Source organism: Nipponia nippon, unplaced genomic scaffold, assembly GCF_047370975.1.
Source record: "Nipponia nippon isolate SJK-2023a ecotype South Korea unplaced genomic scaffold, ASM4737097v1 scaffold_2, whole genome shotgun sequence".
In the NCBI taxonomy this organism is placed as follows: Eukaryota; Metazoa; Chordata; class Aves; order Pelecaniformes; family Threskiornithidae; genus Nipponia; species Nipponia nippon.
Window position 1 is genome coordinate 66,844,607 of NW_028262336.1, and position 24,109 is coordinate 66,868,715.

The 24,109-nt window shown below is 47.8% G+C and overlaps 1 protein-coding gene and 1 long non-coding RNA gene across 4 annotated transcripts in view; one reads left to right on the top strand and one right to left on the bottom strand.

Annotated features, from left to right (window-relative positions):
• The window catches only part of ARHGEF7 (Rho guanine nucleotide exchange factor 7), a 126,582-nt gene extending 102,832 nt beyond the window's left edge, over positions 1-23,750 (bottom strand). The window contains exons 1-2 of one of the 3 annotated variants that reach the window (XM_087757886.1): positions 23,501-23,750; positions 8,374-8,460 (exon numbers count right to left, since the gene is read on the bottom strand). In XM_087757886.1, coding sequence (XP_087614012.1) covers positions 8,374-8,460; positions 23,501-23,665 — 252 coding nt within the window. In that variant the 5' untranslated portion in view covers positions 23,666-23,750. Of the gene's footprint in view, positions 1-8,373; positions 8,461-8,585; positions 8,775-23,500 lie in introns of those variants that run through there. The other 2 variants (XM_087757887.1, XM_087757888.1) reach the window with 2 other exon arrangements.
• LOC148055821 (uncharacterized) lies at positions 8,877-10,545 on the top strand. Its single transcript, XR_015704788.1, has 3 exons — positions 8,877-9,071; positions 9,286-9,511; positions 10,496-10,545. It is a non-coding gene; the product is annotated as an uncharacterized LOC148055821 (long non-coding RNA).
• Positions 23,751-24,109: the final 359 nt, after the last annotated feature.

The following is a 24,109-nucleotide window of genomic DNA, read 5'->3' on the forward strand; positions in this document are numbered from 1 at the left end:
CAGGAACAGTTGCAAAGCTGGAAGCATTTAAGAAATCAGAGCAAGCCATTGAAGACCTAGATTTGATATCGCATCACTTTCACATAACTGAAGTGATTTATGTCGATTCTTAAATCCCAAGTAAAATCAAAAGAAGATTCTGGCGAGATCACAGTAAACAAAAGCAGCAGCCTGTTTTGCAGAGCTGGACTCTTCTGCGTAGTCCTCATCTCTGGTAAGCTTCAAAGCAACTGTTCTGCTAGAATTCCTCCTTTGCCAAAGAGATGCAACATAGTCCGTTGTCACAAGATGAGAAAGTTTTCCAAGTTCCTGCAGAGACCGTGCACTGCCATCTCCTATACTGCAGGATGCACTTCAGCTATGAGGACCTTACTAGTCCAAAAGCATACGTTAAAAACATACAATGCTACATCATTAGATCTGCAGGTACTCAAGTTTTCTTCACACAGAATGCCACCACCTATAACACATTCTGTATAGAGGTAGACCTTTTGTTCTCCCTCTGTCACACACAGGCTTGGGAAATTCAGCTGACACCTAATAACAAGGTGATTGTGTTCAGTATACACAAGTGTAGTCAGAGAGTGCATTTACCAGTTAAAAATTTCTTACAAGTCTTCAAAACTATTCAAGAGAAGTGTGTGTGAGGAGGGCATCCAAGACTTCTGAAGTCCAACTTCAGAAGTCGTTAGCTGCTGTTGTGGTTTTTACACGTAAGACCATAGCCATCCTCTGTGCAGGAGAAAGGCAGGCAGGCAGGCCCTGACGTGTACACAGACCTGCCTTCTCAAACACACTTCACTGCTCAGCCCTCACCTCACAGCAGCAGGTGCAACACTACCCCAATGCCATCTCCGTTCCCCTCTCTCACCACTCAACCTACCGTACCTGCTGCCGCTCTCTTGCAAGGAAGGATGGAGCAGCTCACCTGCTCTCCTCCCAGGAGCTGTCTTTACACCTGGCATTCCCACCACCCCTGCACAGCTTGCTCCTTGCTCAGGGCTGATCAAAAGTACTTCCTCCCACAGCTCTCACCCTTCAGAAAGCCAGCAGATGAGTGCTTCCACATTGTGCTTCACACCACAGAGCTGGAGGGCAGAGGAGGGCTAAAGAAATTAGAAAGAACTCCTCTGACAAGTCAGGAGAACAGTGTAAGTCAGCAAGCAGCCTCTGCATTCTCTCCCTTTTTTCCCCTCAGGGACTCCAAAGATCTGCCCAAACCCCTCCTCCCCTCCATCCCTCTCTACCCACCTTCTCCCAATTTTCCTAGTTTCCATGCTTTCCCTCACATGATTAACTCCTCTTCTATCAAAGAAGCACTGAAACCCTTTTGTGAAAACAATTTGTTATATTTGAGCATAAGATCACAATGCTGAAATCTTCTGTGCATTCTAGATTAATAGTGCAATACATTTTAATTGCTACATGAAGGTTCGTTTTATTCTTACAATCCAAATGAACACCACAAATGAAGCGGTTACACAGAGGCCTCTCCCAAACCACACAGCAACTCATTCGCAAAACTGCTCTGAACAGATCTATACTAGATAACATTCACAGCAAAGTGCAGCGTGTCACTGTAACTTGTCTTGCACGTACTGACCCACAAGATACGACTGAAACATTTTGGATGAGTTTTGTCATGCCAGACTCACCCTCACGTATGGTCATTCGCGTATGGTCATTCAGCAAAGACAAACGGATTTGCACCTGTGGTGGATTCACCATGGCAGACAGACTCTGTACCCGCACACTCACTTACATTTTTGTGTTCAAGGTATCACACCAACACGCAATACAAAAGAATTGGCAGGAATTAAAACATTTATGGTCCAATTCAAAACTTCTGAGTTATTTTTTACTTGGGAAATATTGAATGTAGCCCTTAAGTAGCCAAAAAACCACCACCACATTCCCCAACCCTGTTTGTTACAGTACTCCTTACAAAGGCACACACTTTTAATTTACTTTTGTTATTTGCTAGGGGTTTTTTGTTGTGGTGTTTTGGTTTTTTTTTTTAAAGTCATCTTAAACTTTTTCAGTGTCAGGTGCTTTTGAACACATACCCCAATAAGGAGAAGCATTTTTCCTAGTTAATGAAAGCCACTGAAGTTGCTTTAGTCAAGAAGCGATAGCACAATACCACGCTACTGGTGATGCAACAAGCTTGGCAGAACCACAAGAAATAAATTCTCATGGGAAGAGAAGGAAGGTTTAAGTGAGCAGGGAACAGTGTAAGGATCTGAAATGCCAGTATGCATATTCGTGTTTTACTGGATAAAACTGTAACAGCTTCTGATACTATCATTCCTCCCTGTCCAACACCACGTTCCTGTCTCTCTGTGTCACCTCCTCAGCTACCATGACACCATGCATGAATGATATACGAGATGAGGGACTGGTTTGACCTTAAAAAAAAAAAAAAAAAAAAGAGACAATTTTTCCAGCATACTATTTGTAAGACACCCTTAAAGTAGTACTGAAAGCCTTCTCCTCAATCAATACAAAGAATTGGTAAACACATGAAACATGATCAGAGTCCTAGACTACTACTTCGTGCATCTTAAGAATCCTTCACATCATAAAAAGAAGCCATTCTATAAAAGTAACATAAATAGTCAAGTAACAGCATCTTCCTGTCTTAGAAAGATTCCAAGATGTGCTAACATGGCTTTCCAGTCATGCAAGTCAGGCTGTACTTCTCTATTATATGTGATAGGCAAAACAGGCCAAAAAGAAAAGACATGAGGATGAGCTGCCTGAAACACTGATTCTCAGAATTGTCATATGAACACATGAGAAAAAGGATAGAAATTGGGATGGGGGGAGAGTCATGTCTTGGAGGTCAGTACATACAAGGCGAGCTGCAGTGACACACTGCACTTTGCTGTAAGTATTATCCAGCATAGATCTGTTCAGAGTAGCTCTGCAAACAACCAGAAATCGGAGGGGGGAAAAGGAATACAGTAGACATATCTTTAATAAAAGACTGAACTTCTTTGTACAATTTTTCCCTTTTGAAAAATCTACCCGTAAGATCTCAGCCTCCAAATAAAACTTTCCAACATGTGGTCTGTAAGCAAAGAACGGTAACTTTAAAATTCAGCAGCACACCTTCTGGGTTAGAAAGACATTCTGTTGGAATAAAACCAAGATCAAATCTAAAGAAAATATGGTTCTTGACAGAAAAAGATGATAGTCTGAACAAGGGCTGAAAAGGAGAAATTCAATCACCCACCTGCTATGTCATCATCATAAGCTTGGCCTAAAGCTCTTCAGTACTAGAATCCTGGTCATTCCTAATTCACTGACAGATGCAAGCAAAGTCCATCCATGCTAGCAGCTTACCTCTACACCTTCCTTACACAAATAGGTCTTTGTAAGCCAACTTGCAGAATACCTTTCCAAGGCCACAATGGTAGTAGGACTGTAGCAATAATGATCTAAAGAAGCATGCAAGGCTCAGAGAAAAGGAGCGTCACCAAACAGGTTAACTGCTATGGTTGGGGTGGGTGTGAGGGAAGAAGACAGACATGCAAGCTTGCTCCCATAAGATTAGCGGGTCGAACAGAATGACATGGGCACCCCTTACAAACTTTTCCCCAAGGCTAGAGCTGTATTACAGACATTTGTATATCTTGATATAATTCATAGCTCTCGAGATTCAATATCCCAAATTTGCATGCAGTGTTCTGAACCTTAAGGGCAAATCCTTCTTATACAGGAGATTTAATAATAAACAAACACAGGATCTTCTTAGATTGCATGAGACTGCCAGGTTTGCTTTATTTCTTCTTTGGGTAGTTTGCTGTAGAAATAAAATCCTAGGTTTGGCATTGCTGCCTCTGTAATAAAATGACCATCCTAATCCCAGAGGCAAGCAGGTCTCTTGGCAGGTATGGAAAAGATAGACAAGCCATGTATCTGAGAAACTTTTTCCATTAGCCAGTTGCCATCTTTCCCATCAGTATGAAAGTCAGAAATACAAAACATTTCTGAGCTCAAGAAACACGTTAACATTAGATACTCACAGGCAAGCAGGCACTAATCTTTTATGTGATGAAAGCCAGCAGAAAAATGCTGCAAGACACTACTCATGGAATTTGATCACTTAAAGCTTGGTATTGTTCACAGGATATATCAAGCGTTCTGCCCTTTAAACAACAGACACTAACATGATTTTCCATTAATGTATTTTTGCTTATTATTCTACATTTAACTGCTCCCCAAACAAACGTCTCTGCTGTTGAACTATACAGCGATTTCTCCAGGGCCTCTTTTTGGCCCTGCGAGCTGTCAAGCACCTCTGGCCAAAGAATGAGGAAAGACTGCATTATACTCAAGAAGCTGGAACTCCTTTGAAAGAGAACAAAACTGGAGTAACACAACACAGGTACAAGATAACCATTATGACAAAACTTATTAGGGCTCAGATAGGAACATATGCTCTGTGACCATCACCTTTTCATTTTTGTCTCTTTTGCCAGACTTCTGTGTACTGTATACCTGCAATGAGCTCCATATCAGCTATACATACCCACCAAGATTCTTCTAGAACAGAGTCCATCATGTACAACAACCGCCTAGGACCCTGTTTTGAAAAGCAGGTCATTCTTCTCAGAAGTGAGTACGGTTAGATGTCTTCCCACAAAGACAAGGATAAAACTGTGGGGGAAAACAGCCTTTAAAGCAAAAATGGCAAAAGCAGGATATAGCAAATATCCTCTGCCTAAGGAAAAAGTGCACAGTAAGTCGTGAACGGACAATGTAGGCAGCTATTCTAAGCCCCTTCTATCTACATAGACATTCATCATAGGAAGTTAAGATTCAAAGTAGAATAAACTACTCGACACTACAATTATTCTAAGCAAACACTAACAGTTTCCAGAAGGGAAAAACAATATGGAGTTGCAAATTCAGTCCCTGGTGAGGTCTTAGGAACATTTTCTCATTAACAGGTCTCAGCTCTTTGTATCTGCATATGAAAAACCTGTATTAAAAAAAAAATTAAAAAAAACAATACTTGCATAACGTTCTTCTGGTTATTTCTTGAAACTCGCTCTGCTTTACCCACCTAAATTTCACCTTACAAACGATTGCTGCAAGCTCCAGATTAAGTACTGTTTTTGGTCTGGAACACTTAAACATCAAAAAATACTGGAGAGTGTGGAAAGGAAGGCACTGGTTTCCTTTCAGGAATAGCAATCCTTCTCATTAGAATCTGAAATATCCTTTCTGAATATCCTATTATCTTTCTAACAGCCCAAACAAACTGGGAAGTAACAGGAAGAAGATAAGAACAATTTTCAGATACCAGAACATTTCCAAACCAACAAAGCATCTCACCTCTGTCCCTTATTTTTAGGGTAGGAAGACAACAGTCATCATGTCCTCTAATAAAAGGATGCCACAGAGGAAAGCATCTCAAAGAAGCCATCTACTGCTATGCAACTTTCCATTAACCACATCTGTTTATCAATTCTGAAACATGCCATAACAAAGTATCCAAAGCTGGAACCGTACAGAGGTCCAGCAAGGCAAGGAGCTCTGACGCAGTTTCGTAAAAATACAATTCTACTACTTCCAAGATGAGTTCAGATCTGGGAGCAAAAAGTGCTTGTGCAATGCTGAACCTAGGCTAACCAAATCAGTACCATGTTTTTACCACGCTCTCAAAATTACACACAAAGAAATCAGCTGATCCAACTACATATAACTCAGATTCAACGTCAGGCTCAAGTGCATCCCTTGTAGAACCATGCAAAACTCCACACTGTGGAATACTTGTTAGGAAAAGCACCACATTAGTGCACAGAACAAGGTCATATCTCCCCACACCGCTCCAAAGCTTCCTCTGATACCTGTATTATCCAAATGTTTCTACTATTTAAGGTATCACATACACATCCACCACTTTGTCAAGTATTTATACTCACCAGTAACTCTTTATTAGCTAATCTGCCCTCTCTGAGAATATCCCCTTCCCTGCTTCCAGAGACGCTCTTCACACTCTTCGCACAATGCAATCTCTAAACCTGATTGCAACTAAGGAAGCATTACATAGATGCTGCACAGAGGAGCTATGGCATCTCCCCAGTTCCCACAGCGAGGAAGGCAGAGATCCACGAGGGCTGACTCACACCTTGTTAAAGGAGACAGCAGAAAGAGCCCAGGATTAGCGGACAGCCGAGAGGCCCCTGCCAGCTACTCACTGGTTGAATCCGGGTTGCCATTCCGCTCATCTTTGGCTGCAGCTAGGGGGTTGAAAAAATTAATGAGAAAACAACAGGGACCGGCTAACCTACAAGCCGTAAATACACACACAAGAAGCTCTATAAGCCCAAGCATTTGTGCCCCTTCCTGCCAGCCTCTCAACTCTCTGGTAGCTTGGGAGTAATTCCTGTTCCAACATGCTGAGCTGGAAGCTACTGCAGCCAGTTACCTCCACGTAAGAAAGGAGTTTCCGGCAATCTTGCTGAGAAGCCCCTGAGGCCAGGTTAACAATTTGACTATGCCCAAAAATATTCAGACTCTGAGAGTAAGACCAAAATTATCTTTTCTTTTAATCATTTTTCTTCACTTTCTTGTCACTCTGAGGAAAAGAGCTGACAAAAGCTTTCTGCAACTACAAAAGAGACCATACTGCAATGCTGTGACTATTCCCAGCCTGTCACAATTGCAAAAACTTCAAGCTTAGTGAAAGACCTGATGTAGGAAATGAGTAAAGGGGAGGGAGGGATATTAATGGTATTTTCCCCTCTCTTTTGCTTTAATATTTGCAATACTCAATTTATTTCTGAATTGAGATTTGAAGTACCTCCCTCCCCAATTCTCTCTAGCTCGTGCATGTCTACTACTTGAATTTTAGATCAGCAATCACACATGAATGTTCAAAAAATTAAAACTTAATGCAGCCCTACAAAAGACAAATGGAGAGCTACCTGCTTTAAGGCAAAACAGAATGCTTGAGATAATGCAAAGTTCAGCCCAGAAACTGGTTTCTGAATATTTTAGAACTTAATTCGGTTTTGTGTCCCAACAAATCCTAGAAGATTCTCTATTTTGCCTTTTTTTTTTTTTCTTTGGGGGGGGGGGTAGTGGGGGGTGGAGGAAGGCAGGTAAGAATATATGGGTTTATTTCACAAGGAATGGTGCTAAAAGCTGTCTTAATTTCCATCCTTCCTCATGACGGAACCTAAGATTAAATGCAAGTCCTGTAAGTACCATTAATTTCACTAATGACACTTCACTGTTTAGAGGCCTCGGGAAAGCAATCAGAGCCTTTTTTTTCCTGTTACTGCCTGGCAAAATTACAGGCAGGACCAGAGGTACTGTAAGAACCTGAGAACTAATTAAGGCAACACTTCACTAATTTAAGTTCAGAAGCACTAGAAACCATTTTTCCACCCAAAAAATGCCTCTGAGAACTGAACTTACAATACGGCTCACTTTCCAAGGCAGAGAAGCTGGAACCCGTTTTTAATCGCATCAGTTCCTTCCCACGCACACACTTCAAGTAAACTCGACAGCAGCATGTACTTGCTATAGCTAAATATACTGGTAATATGTGACTACCTAATTCACAACCCTGTGAACGCATGTTTGGAGAAGATGGCAGTTTGCTGGGGTTTTATGTAATTTTATGTAAATGTAAAGAGAAGGAACAGCACCTACCATTTTCCTTAATTAGTATTTCATTTTGCTGTTATCAACTTCATTTCTATAAGCCAACTGGCGCTTCAGAAACAGTTTCGCAAATAAATTGCATACAATTTATTCGTTAATTACCAAGAATCCCCTTGGAGAGAAAAGCAAAGGTTTTACCCGCAATGGAGCCGGACAAACCGCCCGTCGTCCGTCCGTCCATCCCCCCACCCGCCGCACGGAGCCCCGGCAGCATCTCCCCGCCTTCCACTGACAGAGAGCCGGGGCGCACCCCGCCTCAGCGCTCGGTAAGGAGAAGCGAGGCCCTTCCATGCGGTACCGCGCATTCTGCGCTCAGGCCGCCAGCAAGCCAAGCCGCCCCGCGGCGATGGAGGCCCGGCCGGGGCGCAGCCGCCGCCACCGCGACCCATCGGGCAGCGGAGAGGCGGCGGAGGCAGCCCCAGGCGGGCAGCGCCCGCTTCCCCCGCCGCCCCCCGGGCCCGCAGCCAGGGGAGGGGCGGCCGCCACCATCTTGTCAACCGCCCGCCACCGGCCGCCCCCGCGTCCCCGGGCACAAAGGGAGGGCAGCGCCGCCTCCCGCGGCGCCGGGCGGGCAGAGGGAGGCAGAGAAGCCCCCGCCAGCACCCCCGGCGATCGAGCCGGGCACCCCCAGCCCGGGCACCCCGCTCCCGACCCCGCTGGGCGCTCCCCGCCCCGGCTCCCACTCACCTCCAGGCGGAGGGAGGCACCGCAGCCCCGCAGGAACTCGCGGATGTTGCTCAGGCACTCGCCCTCCGTCCGCGGCTCCGGGTACACCTGCAAGAGAAGAGGCGGACGGCTCAGCGCGGGGGCCGGCACGGCACGGCACGGCACGGCACGGCACGGCGGGGACCGGCGGCCCGCGTCCCCCGTTCCCCGCCCCGCCTCTCCCCTCCCCTCACCTCCCGCTCCCTCCGCAGGCGGCGGCGGCGGCAGCACCGATCGCTCCCAGTGAAGGGGTTGAACCGGGAAGTAAACACGGAGCACAGGAAATGGCGTGCGAGGGCAGGGGGCGGCGGGCAGGAGCGCGGGCAGGGGTGCCCCGGCCAGGCGCGGCCCCGGGCGGCTCTGCCCCGCCGCCGCGCGGGCGGCGACCGGAGGGGAGGGGAAGGAGGCGCGGCCCGGCCCGGCCCGGCCCTCCCCCGCCCCGCCCCGGCTGCAGCCGCAGGCCCGGCCGGCGGAGGAAGGCGGGAGCGCCCCCGGGCCTCGCCGCTGAGTATTTTTTAATTTTTTGGGTTTTTTTTTTTAAACAACGATACCCGCACCCCGGTGCCGTTAGGGGTTTGGGCTGCGGGGCGAGGCGAGGCGGGCCCTGGGCAGCCAGGGGACAGCCCCTCCTCGGGATGGCGTCCCGCCCCGCGCCGCGGGAAGAAACGATCGTGCGCAGGGTAAAACGCCCACGTCGCGGGTGGCCCGGGTGGTCTGTGGGGCTGCCAGTGCCCGGGTTGTTTTGACTTCGGTTCACCCTTAAACATCGTTTTCCTAACCAGGAAATAGATCAGAAATGCCCCAAAGACCTCAGTGGAAAAACATCCCTACCCAGAGTTAATCATCTACCAATTCCAGGGTCCGACGTTAACGAGCTTTGTTTGTCCGTCACAGACGCGGTCTCTTCCTACCCCAGAAGAAAAGCAACTTCACAGAGGGGAAAACCTTGACTCAAGAGAAAAGAGCTTTTAGCAACGCAGCCATGTGCCCTCTGCGGCCACATTCATGCTGCCTCTACCCCGAAACTGAGGCGCAGACCTTCCACGGAAAAGCAGCCAGCCCTGTGGGCTTCAGGGCCGCAGCTGAACTTACCACAGCTTACCTCAAATTCCGTGTGCAGGTAAGCGTCATTTCACAATAAATTCATTGATTTCTATGATGTTGTTTAGCAAACAAAGCATTGCCCAAACTGAGAGGAAAGCAGACCTGCAGCCCTGGACACCTCGTTCTGTTGGAAGGGGAAAGCCTAGCACAGAAGTGCGCTGCAAGTTGCTGGAAGCTAAGGTGGCCTTTGATTACCCATTACACTCGGAAGGAAGTTTCGTTAAATGCACACGTATGTCAAGGCTACATAAACTCACAAGCATAATCCACCTCCATAGCACTGGGAACTTCACGTAAGGTTGACTCCAAACATTGCATCAAGCTGAAACCAAGGCAGTGCCTTCCCATACGTTTACATGGCATCAAAGCTATCTTTGACCCTGTGATACCACATGGGTGAACCTGGTACCAAGAAATTTAAAACACAAGTCACTATCATTTTCTAAACACAAAATTCAGATGGGCTTTAAATGAAAGCCGCTATTTTATAATACAGGGAATTTCGTAGTGATATGAGTTGAAGAATTTGCCTTTCCTCAAGCAAGCACACACCCCAAACTCCTCAAATTGTTTGGTACTATGACAAACCACTGTGGGTTAAGAATAACCCTTTTACTACGCTAAAAGGTAAAGGCAATGCCAAAGAAGTCCTATGTGAGTACAACAGCCCGAATCAGTAAGTTCAGAAAAGACACAAGCGGTGACAGAACCCTCCCTGAAACATCATGGGCTTCATCCCTTTTGCTTGTTACGCTTTTTGATTACTCTATCAATTTACTTCTTAATTCGAGTAAGAAATCTCAAGCTTAGTCAATCATGCCAACATACCTTGCTAGAATAGATTCCTGAGAATCCTATTAGTATTTTCATGTTGATGCTTCTAGTATGCTCCCTCCTCCATATTCCTAGTATTTACATAATAATTATATAGTTGCAATTTATAACTTTTTTTTTTTCTTCAACTATTTGCACAATAACTGGGTTTTATCTCCCTTTATAGGTCATACTTCCTCATCTTTTTTTTTGCACCCACCGTTTTCTTGGTTGCTTCTACTTCATTCATCAAGGCCTCTTTTCATTCTGGGAAACCTTAAAATTCCTTCTACTCTCCAAACAAGAATAACCTCTAACAAGAAATCACAGTAAATCTAGATTTCTCTCAAAAGAAACAAATGTTTTGTCTTATAACATAATCCACATTAACACTCTTTATTCCCAAAGCTCCCAACACATTAAGCAGAGAACTCAGTAATTTTAAGAAACCCAGATATATGGACTACTACCTCGTGAAAGACTGCACATAATTCATAAAAGACTGCACAATACCTGGAAATAGGCAAAAAAAAAAAAAAACCAAAAACAAAGGGGGTAAAAAGGGACATCTGATTAGAGGAGGGCAAAACCTTCCAATTAAGATTAAAGAAATAACAAGCAAAGAAAACCCAAATCCTGCAAATTGTCCTAGGTCAGGTCTGGAAGTTTAAAATACATGCCAAATATACGTCTGTGACACCTCAGCCCTAATGCACGTTTCCAGTTAAAAATCATCTTCCCTCAAAAGAATAAAATAAATTACAGTAAATCTTTAGAAATGGCATTTCTTCTCTCACAAAACAAGGGAAAAGACTTCAGGGGCAGTGCAAGAAGCAGGTTACGTTTTCTCAGCTCTGTGGCTACAGTGGCATTTTTATCCAACAGCAGACAGAAGCATATGGGTAAAGAATTTAAAAATATCTTAGCATTTGTATCCTGCTAGAAATTTAAAGTGTTAATGATCCCATAAAAAGAAGCAAACCCGTTAACTTATTTACCTGGGAAGTCTTAAAGTGATTTTGGCAACCTTCTCCCACAGATGGCTGAGAAACACAGCGGGGGACCTGAGTAACAAACTCAGCCCCCCGACAGAATCTCGAAGTGCAATTATGTGGGCCAAGCCCGTGTTAAAATCACACTTATGGTATACGACATCCTTTCCATACAGTTATAGGAAGCTCCGGAGCACGACCTCTCTCTCATAGATCACATTTATAGCCTCACAGACCATTCAAGATGTAATAGACTATAATGCGAGCAGATCACAGGCAGGTAAGTCCTAGTCTGCCTGAAAGATGGCAAATACATCCAGAGAGAAAGGATAAACAAAATGAGAAAGTAGGGCCATACTCCAAAATTACTTAGCTTCATAAAAAGTTGATTGCATGTACATAAAGCCAATGAAATAAAGAGGTTACATATTTTCCTCTCCAGTACTTGCTTCATCCTCTTGCTTTCATAGACCAACACCATTAGTTCATTAACAGGGGCTGTCTTCTTCTTACCTGTCTATACGACTCCTAGTACAAAGAGGCCTCAGTGTCCAACTGGAACCTCTATGTGCTCTAGTAATATAAATAAAAAAGGTTAATAGTAATTAGAAAAGACAAGGATTCCAGAGGGACCTGACAGATTCTTAATTAGGGACCGGGGCTCCACAGTGGAATCCAAAGAGACAAGTGGAAGGTAATACACAGAGCAGCAACAGTATAAACCACTTTGTCGTGGTTCAGGGACAGGTTCTGATTAAGATTTAATCTCTCAGGGAGTAGCTCTGGCAATCACGGCTAGTTCAATGAGGACGCTTATGTGATGCGCTGCAGCTATCAAGAAGCCGAGTACATTTTCCACCATCCAGAAAAGATGGACAACAATGTGCAATACGAATAGATGGTACCTAGCTAAATGTCACATCCCTTTTGATCAGTTTAAATCTACTATTTTAATCAACAACTACAAATGCATATAAAAGGGCAATGTGGAGACAGGCAGTATCAAGAAAAGGTATGACAGGAGTGGTCTTAGAAAAAATGAAAAAGGCTACCATTAGTTCATTTGAACAGGGAAAGTATATGAAGAAAATAAGCAAGGAATGCGTAAAATAATGAGTTTAAAAGAAAAAAAAAACCACAGTCCTTTGATAGCAATGCATAAACACGAGAAATCAATGAAAAGTAGGAGACATCTTCAGCTATATGTATGGGAAACTAGCTGTTTACTTGTATTTATCTGCTGAACAAGTTGACAAAATGGGTCAAAGGAAGAGAGGTGTATGAGGTCTTTAAATATAAACTGGAATCTACCAGGAGGGCAATAGGAAGCGATTGACTGACAGCAAGGTTACTACATATAAGTTAAAAAAATCAATCATTAATCCAGCATGACATATAATATGTACAACATGGTTTACTATGTAAGAAGACTAGAAAAGTTACTAGAAAGCAGAAACGGATAGAGAACATAACAGGTAGCTGCAAACTAGTAGGCATGTCCAGCACTACCACTTAAAAATGTCCTGTTCAGGACTACGGCTGCCCGAGTCTGAAGTTCAAAGACTCGACCCTCAAGTAAGGATACTAGGGGAAAATCCCATAAAGAGGCAACCCTGCACTGTAAAGAGCATTGCAGAAGAATGCAATCCCAAAGGATGGCGTTGTAGAGACAGGGTGAACGAGGGTACTGTCCTCTGTCACAACATGCCAGACCATTTTTCCCACACCCTGTTCCGCACCCTGGAGCCTTTTACACCGTATCTGCCTCGCAGCAGGGAAGAGTTTTCACTCCAGGTTTCAGAACACCTTGTACACACAGAGCATTACTGCAATCTAATCAGTAAAAATACCATAAATGATCAATGCAGCAAAGCTAATGAAAGGGTCCTACTGATCACATTTGGTCCCACAGGAGCTGTGTTTTGCATCCAGCCCCTTTGAGTGGCTAAGGCACAACATCAAGGGCCGCTGATCTTCCGATGGAGCATGGTGGCACAGAGGCAAACACCTCCTGCACAAGCGCTGCAGGCTGGGGTTTGTCACCAGGGTTTGTGTTCAGGGATAAAAATGAGATTAAAAAAAAATCACGAGGAGGAGGCCAGGCCATTCTCACGGTAACCTGGGCTGTGAAGCTGCAGGTGATTCACTGTCCAGCAACTCCTGCAGGTTCCTTCCCTCCCCACCGCTCCCAGCTGTGTTACCTCCTGCCTGCTCCTGCACCGGTGCCCAGCAGGGCCTATCCCTTGGGGCGTTCAGGTTTCCTGCTCTGTCCTCTGTCCCAGAGCACCCGCCCTCAAAAATCGCACCCAGCAGGGATGGAAAAGAAAGAGTGACATCGCAGCGATGTCCTCTGTAGCTACACTGGAGGACATCATCTGCTTCTTAAGGAAGCATCCATTGCTAGGGACCGATGGCAGGTGCGGCGCTCCCTCCATAGTCAGTGAACAGAGCTGGGCGCAGGGGACTGCGGATGGAGCCCCACACTCCTCCCAGGACAGCAGGAGTCACAGCTGCCCTTGAAAGAGTCACATCTTCCACGTCTCGAAGTGAGGAGCACCCTGCAGTTGAGCCCAACCACTTCATGGATCGCACGTCTTGCTGGTGGCATTAGGTGACGTTAGCTATAACTAAACTAAAAATGCAGATCAGGATTCTCAGCAAGGAGCAGTTTTGTTTTAAAATTAGGTGTCTTGAAGGAGCACCAGATCTTGCCACGATACTGTTTCTGGAGTACTGTAGCTCTTTAGTACTGACTTTTCCCAACCTATAAAACCTGCTGCCCACAAACTTTTCAGTAATAAGCCACACAGAAGTTACCGTGTGCTAGACACCTGAATTTTGGCATGAGGAAACCCGTGCTCTGAAAACGCAGCTGCAGCCAGTCAGCACAGATAGCAAGAGCTAGATCCAGGCAAAGACTGAAGCTCCTACAAGCCATGCACTAAGATGCCCAAAGTTTAAATTTCCAGGGTTCATGCAAGAATTCACCTAGGCTCTGCACACCATACAAAAGGGAAGGCAGGTGCCTTAAAATATGCCCTAAAATTCTTATATGCTGAGAGGGACACCCAGCCTTGAAGTTAACCAAGAGCTAAGGCACAGCAGGAGGCAAAAGCAAGAGTGCACCTATGTTCTTGACCCAATCCGGGACTTTAATTACAGTGAGCCTTCATTTGCTTAGTGTCCCAAACTCCAATCATCTCCTGGACTTCCAAGAGTCCTTTGAGTGTCCTTCGGAAGAACTCAACAGTGCATCCTCTCTGAGAAGTTACAGGTGCCCACTTTTTAAGAAATAATTTAGCATGGTGGTTCCCAAACCTCTTCCCCTTGGACACCACTATTAGTGACAGCCACAGCAGCAGCTCTTAGATCCCACTGCCTCGCTCCATAGCCATCAGCACAGCTCACCCCACTCCTCTGCTGCACATCCTACATCACCACACCAGTCCCTGTACTCCATTCAACAACATCTGTCCCACCTCAGACCACACACCACCACCTTCCAAACCAGCAACTCCAATCCCACATTTAATCCTCTACCACACAACCTTATCCCAACCACCCTTCCTTTACTGTCCAATGGGCCATACCAGCTCATCAGCCACAGCTCCATGCTCCCTCAACTTCCACCCTGCTACGGCACCTGCCACCAGGAGCACTTTGGTTGACTGACGACTCCTCCAGCTCTTCAAGTTTTTCCCCTGCACGTGTTCAGAAACGCTCATCTGCTTGACCAGCCTTCACTAACAGTGACCTGCATTTAAACACACTGATGTTCTGCTTTAGCTGCTTCAGTCCCTTATTGGAAATAGCTGAACGTAGTTTTTGAGGGCTAAGTTTGCAAAGGAAATGTACAGTTTGGCTAAAATGCCAACTGGGTCTGTGGCAGCCTTGATAAACTGGTTCTTTGAGTCTTATACAACTACTAGAGCCACTTATTTTTCTTTAATCTGCCCTGCGAAAATGATACTGTAAAACTGATCCAGCTGTTTGAGCTCATCCTTTCAGATCTGCACCTGCATTAAACAATGTTCAGGAAAACAGTACGTTCTTTGCAGTGGAACTAGTGTACTTTTGTCACTTCCCTTGGACCCTGATCAAATTCCCATCGAAGCCTATAAACTGACTCTCAGGAGGTGGGTATTCGACCGAGCCCTAAGATACAAACATAGTAAGTTAAGGGTGCCAGGGCATTCTGGACAGTATTTTTGTTTTCTGAAGTTTCCATTATATTTTTGTATTTCACACAAAAAACTACGTTAAGACAGCACTAAGAAACTGAGAATGCCAAGCACGTAAAACTTAGCAAATACAAGACTGACAGCTGCCTTTGCAACTGCAATGACGACCCACTTGCAGGCCCACCTCGTGAACTGAACTAAGCAGGGGTCCTACTGGAACACATGCACAGCAGTGTGCCTGAAAAATTTTGTATATATACCTGAAAGGGTCCAGTTGCAGCTGCAGGAGTAGTCTTCTTTCCAGCGTTTCCTAAATACTGAGAACTAATATTCCTGTGTTTTTCCTGATTTTCTTGCTATTTTAAAGAAAAAGAGGAAATCGGCTAGCATGCAACTGTCACCAGCCCCATGCGGTATCATCAGCCTCAGGCTGCGGAGCTCCAGGGGTGCCAGCATTAGGTGCCTGCGGGAAGACGTGTATTTCCCTGAAGTCAGTGAGTGGAAAAAGCTCCAGGTGTGGGCAAGCGTTTGGGCAGTGCTTGGCGAGAACCTACCTAAAGAGGCTCCCCTGCCAAGGGAGGCTGGTGGGTAGGGATTTTGCGCCCCTTCTCACATAAACCCTGCACCGTCTCCCACGCAGCATCGCTGGTTTGATGCAGCACAAGCTCGGGCTTCAGGAGTCCAATCACTCAGGGTTTGTTTACAGTGGGAGAGCTCTGCTGCTAGATACGCTGGCATCGCTCCTCGGTGTGGATGTAACATATGCCAGAGAGGGAATTCCTCTGCCAGTCTAACAGTACCACTTCCCCCAATGACATTAACAAAGCCAACAAAAGCACTTCTCTGTCAGCACAGCTGTGCCGGCGGGGCAGTGTATGATTTTTACTGCTTTCTCCCCTCCCCGCCTCGTGTGAAAATATTCCATAGGACGACCAAAGCCCTACAGCGGAGACCCTCTCCTGGGCAAGGTGCCAACATTGTCTGACGGCGCTCGCTGCAGAGCAGGAAAATGGAGACCTGAACGAAATGCTCTTAGACCCAAGCAGCGTTTCGTGGGCCAGGAGGGGACTCTGCCCACCGGGTGCCAAAGGTCCGTGGCGAGGAGCAGGGCGATGGCAACTTCTCACAGACGAGGCCAGCCACCCCTCCTCGACTCTGCAGTGCCAGTGGCGGGTGATGGTGGCAACCACATCATACCGAGAGATGTGGAGAGAAGGTGGCTTTGCTCCACGCAGCAAAGCCAGGGAGAGCGGGGGAGTGTCACACTGGCTGAGGATCAGGGAGTAAAGCGCAGCCAGCCAAGGTGCAAGACTGACGCCGCTTCCACGCTGCCAGCTCGCAGTATTTTTGCAAGCCCTGTCATGCTTGAAATGTTCTAAGGTTCCAGCTCTTCAAATCACAGCCACTGGGTAACAACTGATTAGAATTGCTATTTAAGAAAGATGTATATTGAATTATCCTCAGTGGTTCAAAGCCAGATTTTAAATACATATATGTGTGTATATATGTATAAATACACTTTTATTTTTTTATATACATATATATAATTAATTTGCAAACTTCAATTTTAAAGCCAGACTTCCAGTTTTTCTAAGGCTTGAATTACAATCTTAAACATTTTCAGCTGAACGATGTGGTGCCCTTGGCCACTAGCACACAGAGGGAGCACGCGGGTGGCATCCCCACAGCTCTTCCTTTTCCCCACACAGACACAGCATTTGAAGGATGGTCTGGGTAGCAGCAGGGCACCTGAGGGCTAAGGAATTGCCTTTTCTGTTGTCCATATTATGCACAGACATAGAAAGAACATATCTAGAAACTGTGGAAAGGACATTAACAAGAGTAAGACCAGCAAAACTTAATTATCTTTCCATATTTTCTCACAAAAACGATTTAATCGCCAATAGTTTCATTGATTTCCCCCTCTTCTCAGGGTCTGGCATGCCCTTATTTAATTCAGTCTAGACCCTTGTGCATTAACAGAGCCTGATTTTCAAGGAAAAATACAGGAAACGCAGATACAAGTCCTCTGCTTCCTCAGCACGTGCATACAGACCATGTTTCTCTGGATAACATCCCAGTCACCAGAATTACAAAGCCAGTGTGCATAGATGGGAAAAGCCAGGGCATTCTCCTTCCGTGGATCCGTGCACCGCTGCTCTCACAAGACAATAGGAGTAACATGGTAAATGACAACGTGGCCAATGATAACTCCATAACAGGACCAAACGATCCCATAAGAAGCTCACAGTAACACTTATAAGAATAGCACCTATTCAGGAAAATGGCACTCTAATGACTTCGCTTGGGATAACTTTCCCCTGGCACTCGGCTCGCCCTCGCAGTGTTTCCACCCTGGAGCAACGGCATCCACACGCACGCCGGCGCTCCCCAAGCACGCAGCCACGGCAGGCACAGCTGCCCAGTGCGGATTATTCTTGCCAGAAGCACAAATAATCTCCTTGGGAGGCTCTATGTAAGGACTGTTGCTGGAGGGAGAGCGCATATGCACATTAAAATGCAGATTTTGCTTCCTGCCTCACAGGTCTAGTCCTACAATGACCTTCTGCTGCTGCTGTTGTAATACCAGCATCTGCAATACCTTCCTGATGGATTTCAGTGAGCAAAGGCGGGATAGTCCTTCGGTTCAGCCAGGCAGACCCCAATAGCCTCAGCAGGGCTGCAGGGGCTGAGCCATCTTGCCAGAAGAATTTCCCAAATTCAAATTGCTCAGGAGCAACCAGCACCTGACAACTGCTACCTTAGAAGTAACCTCTGCACCACTGATCGGATGCTCACCACGGTTCCTGAGCTTTGCCTGGGCTCCACAGTCAGCTCACGACCAGCACTGCACCCTCTGCAAAGGTTATCGGGCTATAAAAAGCACCGCTTGTTATTACCTCTGGCTCCCAAACACCTTCCCTTCCTTCTTCCTTTGCAAGGCCTGAAACACGACATCCAGGTCACACGTTGTCACAACAGGACAGAAGTACTTGGCCCCGATACACCCGTGTGAAATCAGAGACAAGGGAACATCAGCCTCCCTTTGCCAGAGCCGTCGGGGCTCACGCCCGTCGCGAGGACATGGCTGGAGAGACGGCTGCCCCACGTGGCAGCCTGAACCCTCCTTTTGGGGACCCTGACCCTTCTGCAGTGCTCGCGCTCATACACAGCAATTCATTTGCCTTGTGAGTCGCAAAGAGTTAATGTCTTCCTAAATTACAATTCAGAACGCCTTGTTTAGCCAAAGACATCCATCATTAAAAAGAGAACGATACTAATATAAGAGGTGTTTATGAAAAGATCCTAATCTTTGCTCCCATCAGCCCTGATACCACTCCAATAAATAACCAAATCAATGTCAACACCGGTGCCCAATCCTCCACAGGGAGAATGAAGTTTTCTTCCAGCCGTGTGCAGAGTCTCAGCCTGCAGGAGAGCGCTGTATTTATTTTCCCGGGGCCAGCCTCGCACCGCTCCCCTCGCGCCTCGCCGATGCAGGAGCAGCGAGAGGCAGCGGCTGTGTTTTGGATCAGCCTCCCACGCGCGGCAGAGCGGCTCCTGGGTTGTTTAATCCCATGCTCGGTGCAACGGCTGGGGACGGTCTGTTCGACGGAGGGGGGCCAAGGCGCGCGAGACCCAGCACGCTTCCCCATCCCCTGGCTTCAAGGCGCTGAACCAGCTGCTCTCGCCCCCTCCGGGAGCCCCTGACGGGAGGGGCAGGGGGGACCACAAGGTGCCAAATGGCTGCTGCATCGCATCCCCCGATGTGTCTTCCCCATCCTCCCTGAACGGAACAAAGCTGTCCTCAAAATCATGCTTTCTGTCGAACAGCTGACCAAAAATGAAAGTACAAACAAAACTTAATGGAGCGCGAAGCCTCATAGGACAAGGAAAATGCCCGCTCCAGTTCTGATCTCTGTTTACAACATCGAAAGTGGGTCAAACTGGTCCGCGATGGAGGAATCTGTTTGGAAAATGATCTCTGCGAGGAAAAGCATCTAAGCGGCAGACAACTGCACTGCAATGCTTCCACGGGGATCCTCTCCCCTGCCATCAAAGCAACTCAATTTTACAGCGCAGGGTTGAAATCCGGTAACTTGAAACCACGGCTTTTCATTCAAATGACCTGAATTCAGCAATCCCCTCTCCTTTAGAGCAGATCAACTGACCAGGGTGTTTCAGTACAGATCTCTGTGCTTCAAAAAAACTAAGACATGGCTGGATTTGGTCAGGGATGGGGGAAGCTGTTGTGTTTTTTGTTGGGTTTGTTTCCATTTTTCTGTTTTTTGGTTTGTTTTGGTTTTGTTTTGGTTTTTTTGTTTGTTTGTTTTTTTTTTAGTAACTGCTCTCCCTTTTGTTCCTTTCCCATGTTTGGGATAAGGTTACTGAGCAGCACCATCACGCTGCCTAACCCAACTATTTTGTTTTACCGTCATGTTCTCTTTCAAAATGCCAATAATGGCATTAAATGGAAGCCCAAAAATGAGAGAAACAGTCTGTAATAACGTTACTTTCCAACATATTTTCATTCCGAGTTCTTGGAATCTGGTAAATTTAATATCTGTCTTTTGCTGCTGCTCAAGATAGAAGATGACTGTAACGTAAACAAATTTAGCCAAAACTTCCTGACAAGAAGCTCTGTACGTTATTCTGTGCAAGGATGGTATACAAATACACTGCAATCTAAAGGAAGACCAAACTAACCAGCCTTCAAACCCACTAATTTGTTTTATCGACTTAAGAAAAATCTGTTCTTTGACCTTCAAGTGCTTCATTCCTTTTATGGTCACACAACATTTATTTATTAAAAATTTTCTACTAATTACTCTCAGGGTACCCAGAGGCTTTAAAAAGCAGAAAATGCCAAAAAAGGTATTATTACATTCCTGCACATATTGAGTCTTCTTTCTAAACAGTTTTTGAAAGAAACGCATTTATAGACTTTTGTAGAAAACATTTTAAGAAAAAAACCTGATAAACTTTTATTCTTATTTATAATTTGTATTTTCTTTATGTTCTCTTTGGTTTTAGTTACTACTTTGTATTTACAGAAAAATGAGCTCTGTGAGTCTTCAAAGTGTCTGCTGATGTCAGATATTTATAGAAAGTTATGATCTGAAATGATTTTAAGAACTGAAAGAGCCTACATCTGCGGGAGAAGCCTTGTATCTTTTAGACTTCAAAATTGTCCAGTTTGAACTGGAGTCTTTCAGGACAAATAAGGAATAAAAGGGCTCATATTTAAAATGCACTCAGTATGAAAACGTATGATGTAAAAGAACAGTAGTAGCAAAAAAGGCATTGAAAAAAGTAACAGAATACAGGGAAGGATGTAAATTTTGTATGTTTTTATCAGCAAAAAGAAAAAGAAACAGAAAAGGTATTATGGAAATAGTTCAGACCTATAATCGTAGCTGAGAGCATGAAAGTAGTATGTGGTATATACTCTGAGTCTACAGAAAAAAAAATTCACAAAGTTGGATGGGAAAATGAGTTAATGAGTCTCTCAGACACATCTATGAATTAGAAAGTGCAATGTGAAATGCCCACAAAGATAAGTACAGTTCTCCGCACAAAAGTAAAGAGCCCCTAAAAAAAAAGAAATTTAAAAAAGAGTTATTCCTCCCCAGACTTTAACTAAGCCAAAGACAGAGGAGACGTGCTAGGTCGGCAGGGACCTCCGCCAGCTGCCCGTCCCAGCGCCCCGCTCGACGCGGGGCGAGCTCGGGGAGGTGGGAGGCTGCAAAGCGCCAGCTCTCCTCCCGCCTTGGCCGCTGTCCCAGCCTGCACACCACCCGCTGCCAGCCCCGCACCGCCGCCCCACGGGGCCCATGCTCAGCCCCCCTGACAGCCCCACGGGGTCCATGCTGAGCCCCCCTGACAGCCCCACGGGGCCCATGCTCAGCCCCCTGCCAGCTCCTTGCGGGCCGGGCTGGTGGCGGGGTAGGCTGTGGGGAGCTGTGCGCCTCTGCAAACCCGCCTGCGGGTGTGGGTGCTGTGGAGGAAACCCCTGCTTGAACATCAGAAGTATTCGCTCCTCTGATGTGAAAAGAAAAGAGCACCTCTCGTTCACACTAACTGAGCTGCTCCTGGTTATACCATGCACAGAAAAGCACGTTAAGTTGGGAAACGCTGTTCTAACACTTACTTCTGTCATGCTTTTTCATTTATTTCGTTGTTCAGCAGAGCCTGTTTCCCGAATCGAGTTCAGGACCCCATTTTACTAGGCTTGACATCTGCACAGGGCGAAAGACCTTTTCTGCCCTGAAGCTCAGGACCCAAAGCCCGAGATTTTGGAGAGGTGCTCGGAGAGGGTGCCTGGAGCGGCGTGGTGGGATGGGCTGCCAAGACCCTCCTTGGGCTTGGTGCCACCAGGCAACAGAGCCCGGGGGGGGCAAGGAGGGACGGGCAGAGGCGGGCAGCCAGGCGGGGGATCCCCACGCTGAGGGGGCCCCTGCCCTCAGCTCCACGTCACACGCGTCACCCTGGACGGCAGAGCAGGACATTTACCCGCTCCGGAGCCGCAGTTTACAGCCCAGCGTACCGGACCTCGGTCTGCACCTCACGTACCACGGCCCTAAAGCCGCAGCGCCTCAGGGGCGGACACGCGTCCTCTTCAGCTCTATTGCCCAAACAGCCACTTCTGGGAAAATGGTGGCGGGGAAAGCTGGTGCCGGCAGCAGCAGCTTCGGCTGTCCCAGCTAGCTCTGCTGGTCACCGTGGCGGACCCCAAGTTACCCATGCTCACGCTGCCCGCACTCATCACTTCGATCGCCCCTCGACAGCGCCATGGGATCCTGCGGGGTTTCCGTGTCCCCACGCTGCCTCCTAATTTGCTTGTGAATTTAGGGGTCCAGGAACGACCTACTACATCCAGCAGAGTGGGACTCCAGGCCAAGGCCAGGACCTCCACGCTACAGTACAACACAAAAGAGCAACGACCCCGGTTGGTGGCGACCTGAAGGGAGAAAGCCCAGTCCAGTGCCCGACCGAGCTCAAAGCACTGGTTCTCAACTTCGTGGGTCAGCGGCCGACTTGAAAAAGAGCCACAAAAGGTAACAAAAGCCCATTGTCAGCAGGCTCCAGTGCGTGGAGTGGTCTGCCAACTGCAAAAGGTGAAAAATATGGCGTTATTTTCAAGCAAAGAGTTTCCCTATCAGCATAGCAGATGACCTTCGTCAATCTTCTCTTTGCCACCCGGTACTGGCTCGTAAGGAAAGTTTCGCCAACAGGCGGGTCACTACATGTGCTACGTTGTTGAGCTCCAGGTGAGACAACGGCATCGTCCCAAGTCTTGAGGCACGGTATCGAAAATCAAAGCCCTCCCCTCTAGCTGAGCTACGACGGGAATTACATACGCACACGCAACACATAAAAGTTACCCGACAGAGAACATTTTCTTCAAACGCGACGCCGAAAAGAGCTGTAACGTGTTTTTTCAAGCCGAAAAGGATGAGAATTTTTTTCCACAGGCTACCGAGCAGTAAAAGACCCAAATAACGCTAAAACAGCCTTCAAGAACACTAAGCATCAAACATCAAGATGTCCTTCAGAGGCTGGGAGGGATGAGCTGAATCACCTCCCAAGTGAGGTGAGGCACCGACTGCTCCAGCAGTTGCGTCGACAAGTTTGCAGCCGGCTCGTGGCATGCCAGAAAAGGTCCATAAACCCCCCCCCCCCAAAAAAACAAGGTGCTTCTCCCATGCACATCCAGGACCTCGACTGGGAGAGCGGAGCCTTTTTTAATGCAAAACACTTGCAAAACCGTGGCCCTGGAGGGGAAAGCCCTCTTCAGCCCGGCTGCCCGCTGCCGCCCCCCTGCTCTCCCCCCCGGGCCGGGGCTCACCCCCTCCGCCCCTCACCCCCGCCCCGGGCCCGGGGGGGACCCCCCTCCCTCCCGCCCGGGCGGCGGCGGCGCGGGGGGCCCGGCGGCGGACGAGGTGGCTCCGGGGGCGGCGGGCCCGGCTGCACAAAGGGCGGCGGGGGGCGAAGGGGAGGGGGACAGCGGGCACTTACTTTGTCTATGGTGCCCGGGAGCAGGCGGTCGAGCAGGCGGCAGAGCACCACCCCGTCCTTCAGCGAGGACTGGAGGAAGCCCTCGGGGTCGGAGATGGTCTTTTTGGGCGACTCCAGCACGCCCAGGGCGATCAGCCACGTAACGGTCTGCTCCGCCGAATTCATGGCGGCGGCGGTGGCGGCGGCGGCGGCGGGGCGGGGGTCGCGGCACCCCGCGCCTCGCGTGGGTTTTGTGTCTCCCCGGGCGGGGGCTTCAGGCGGAGGCCGGCGCCGCCCCCATGTGAATGCAGATGACGACGCCCCGGCCCCGCCACTGCCGCCGCCGCCGCCGCCGCCGCTACAGACACATGCAGCTGCAGTGCCGCCTCCTCTCCGCCCCCCCCCCGCCGCCGCCGCCGCCGCCGCCGCCGCCGCCGCCCCATGACATCACTGGCAGCGGCGGCAGGCGGCCCTGCCGCGCGGGGGCAGCGCGCCCGCGGAGAGCCGCGCCCCGCTCCGCGCCCCGCGCCGCCCCGGCCCGCGCCCGCGCCCGCACCGCAGCCCGCGGGGCGGGCGGCGGCTGCCCCCTAGCGGGCGGACGGCGCCTCCGCGGGCGCGCAGCGGGGCGCG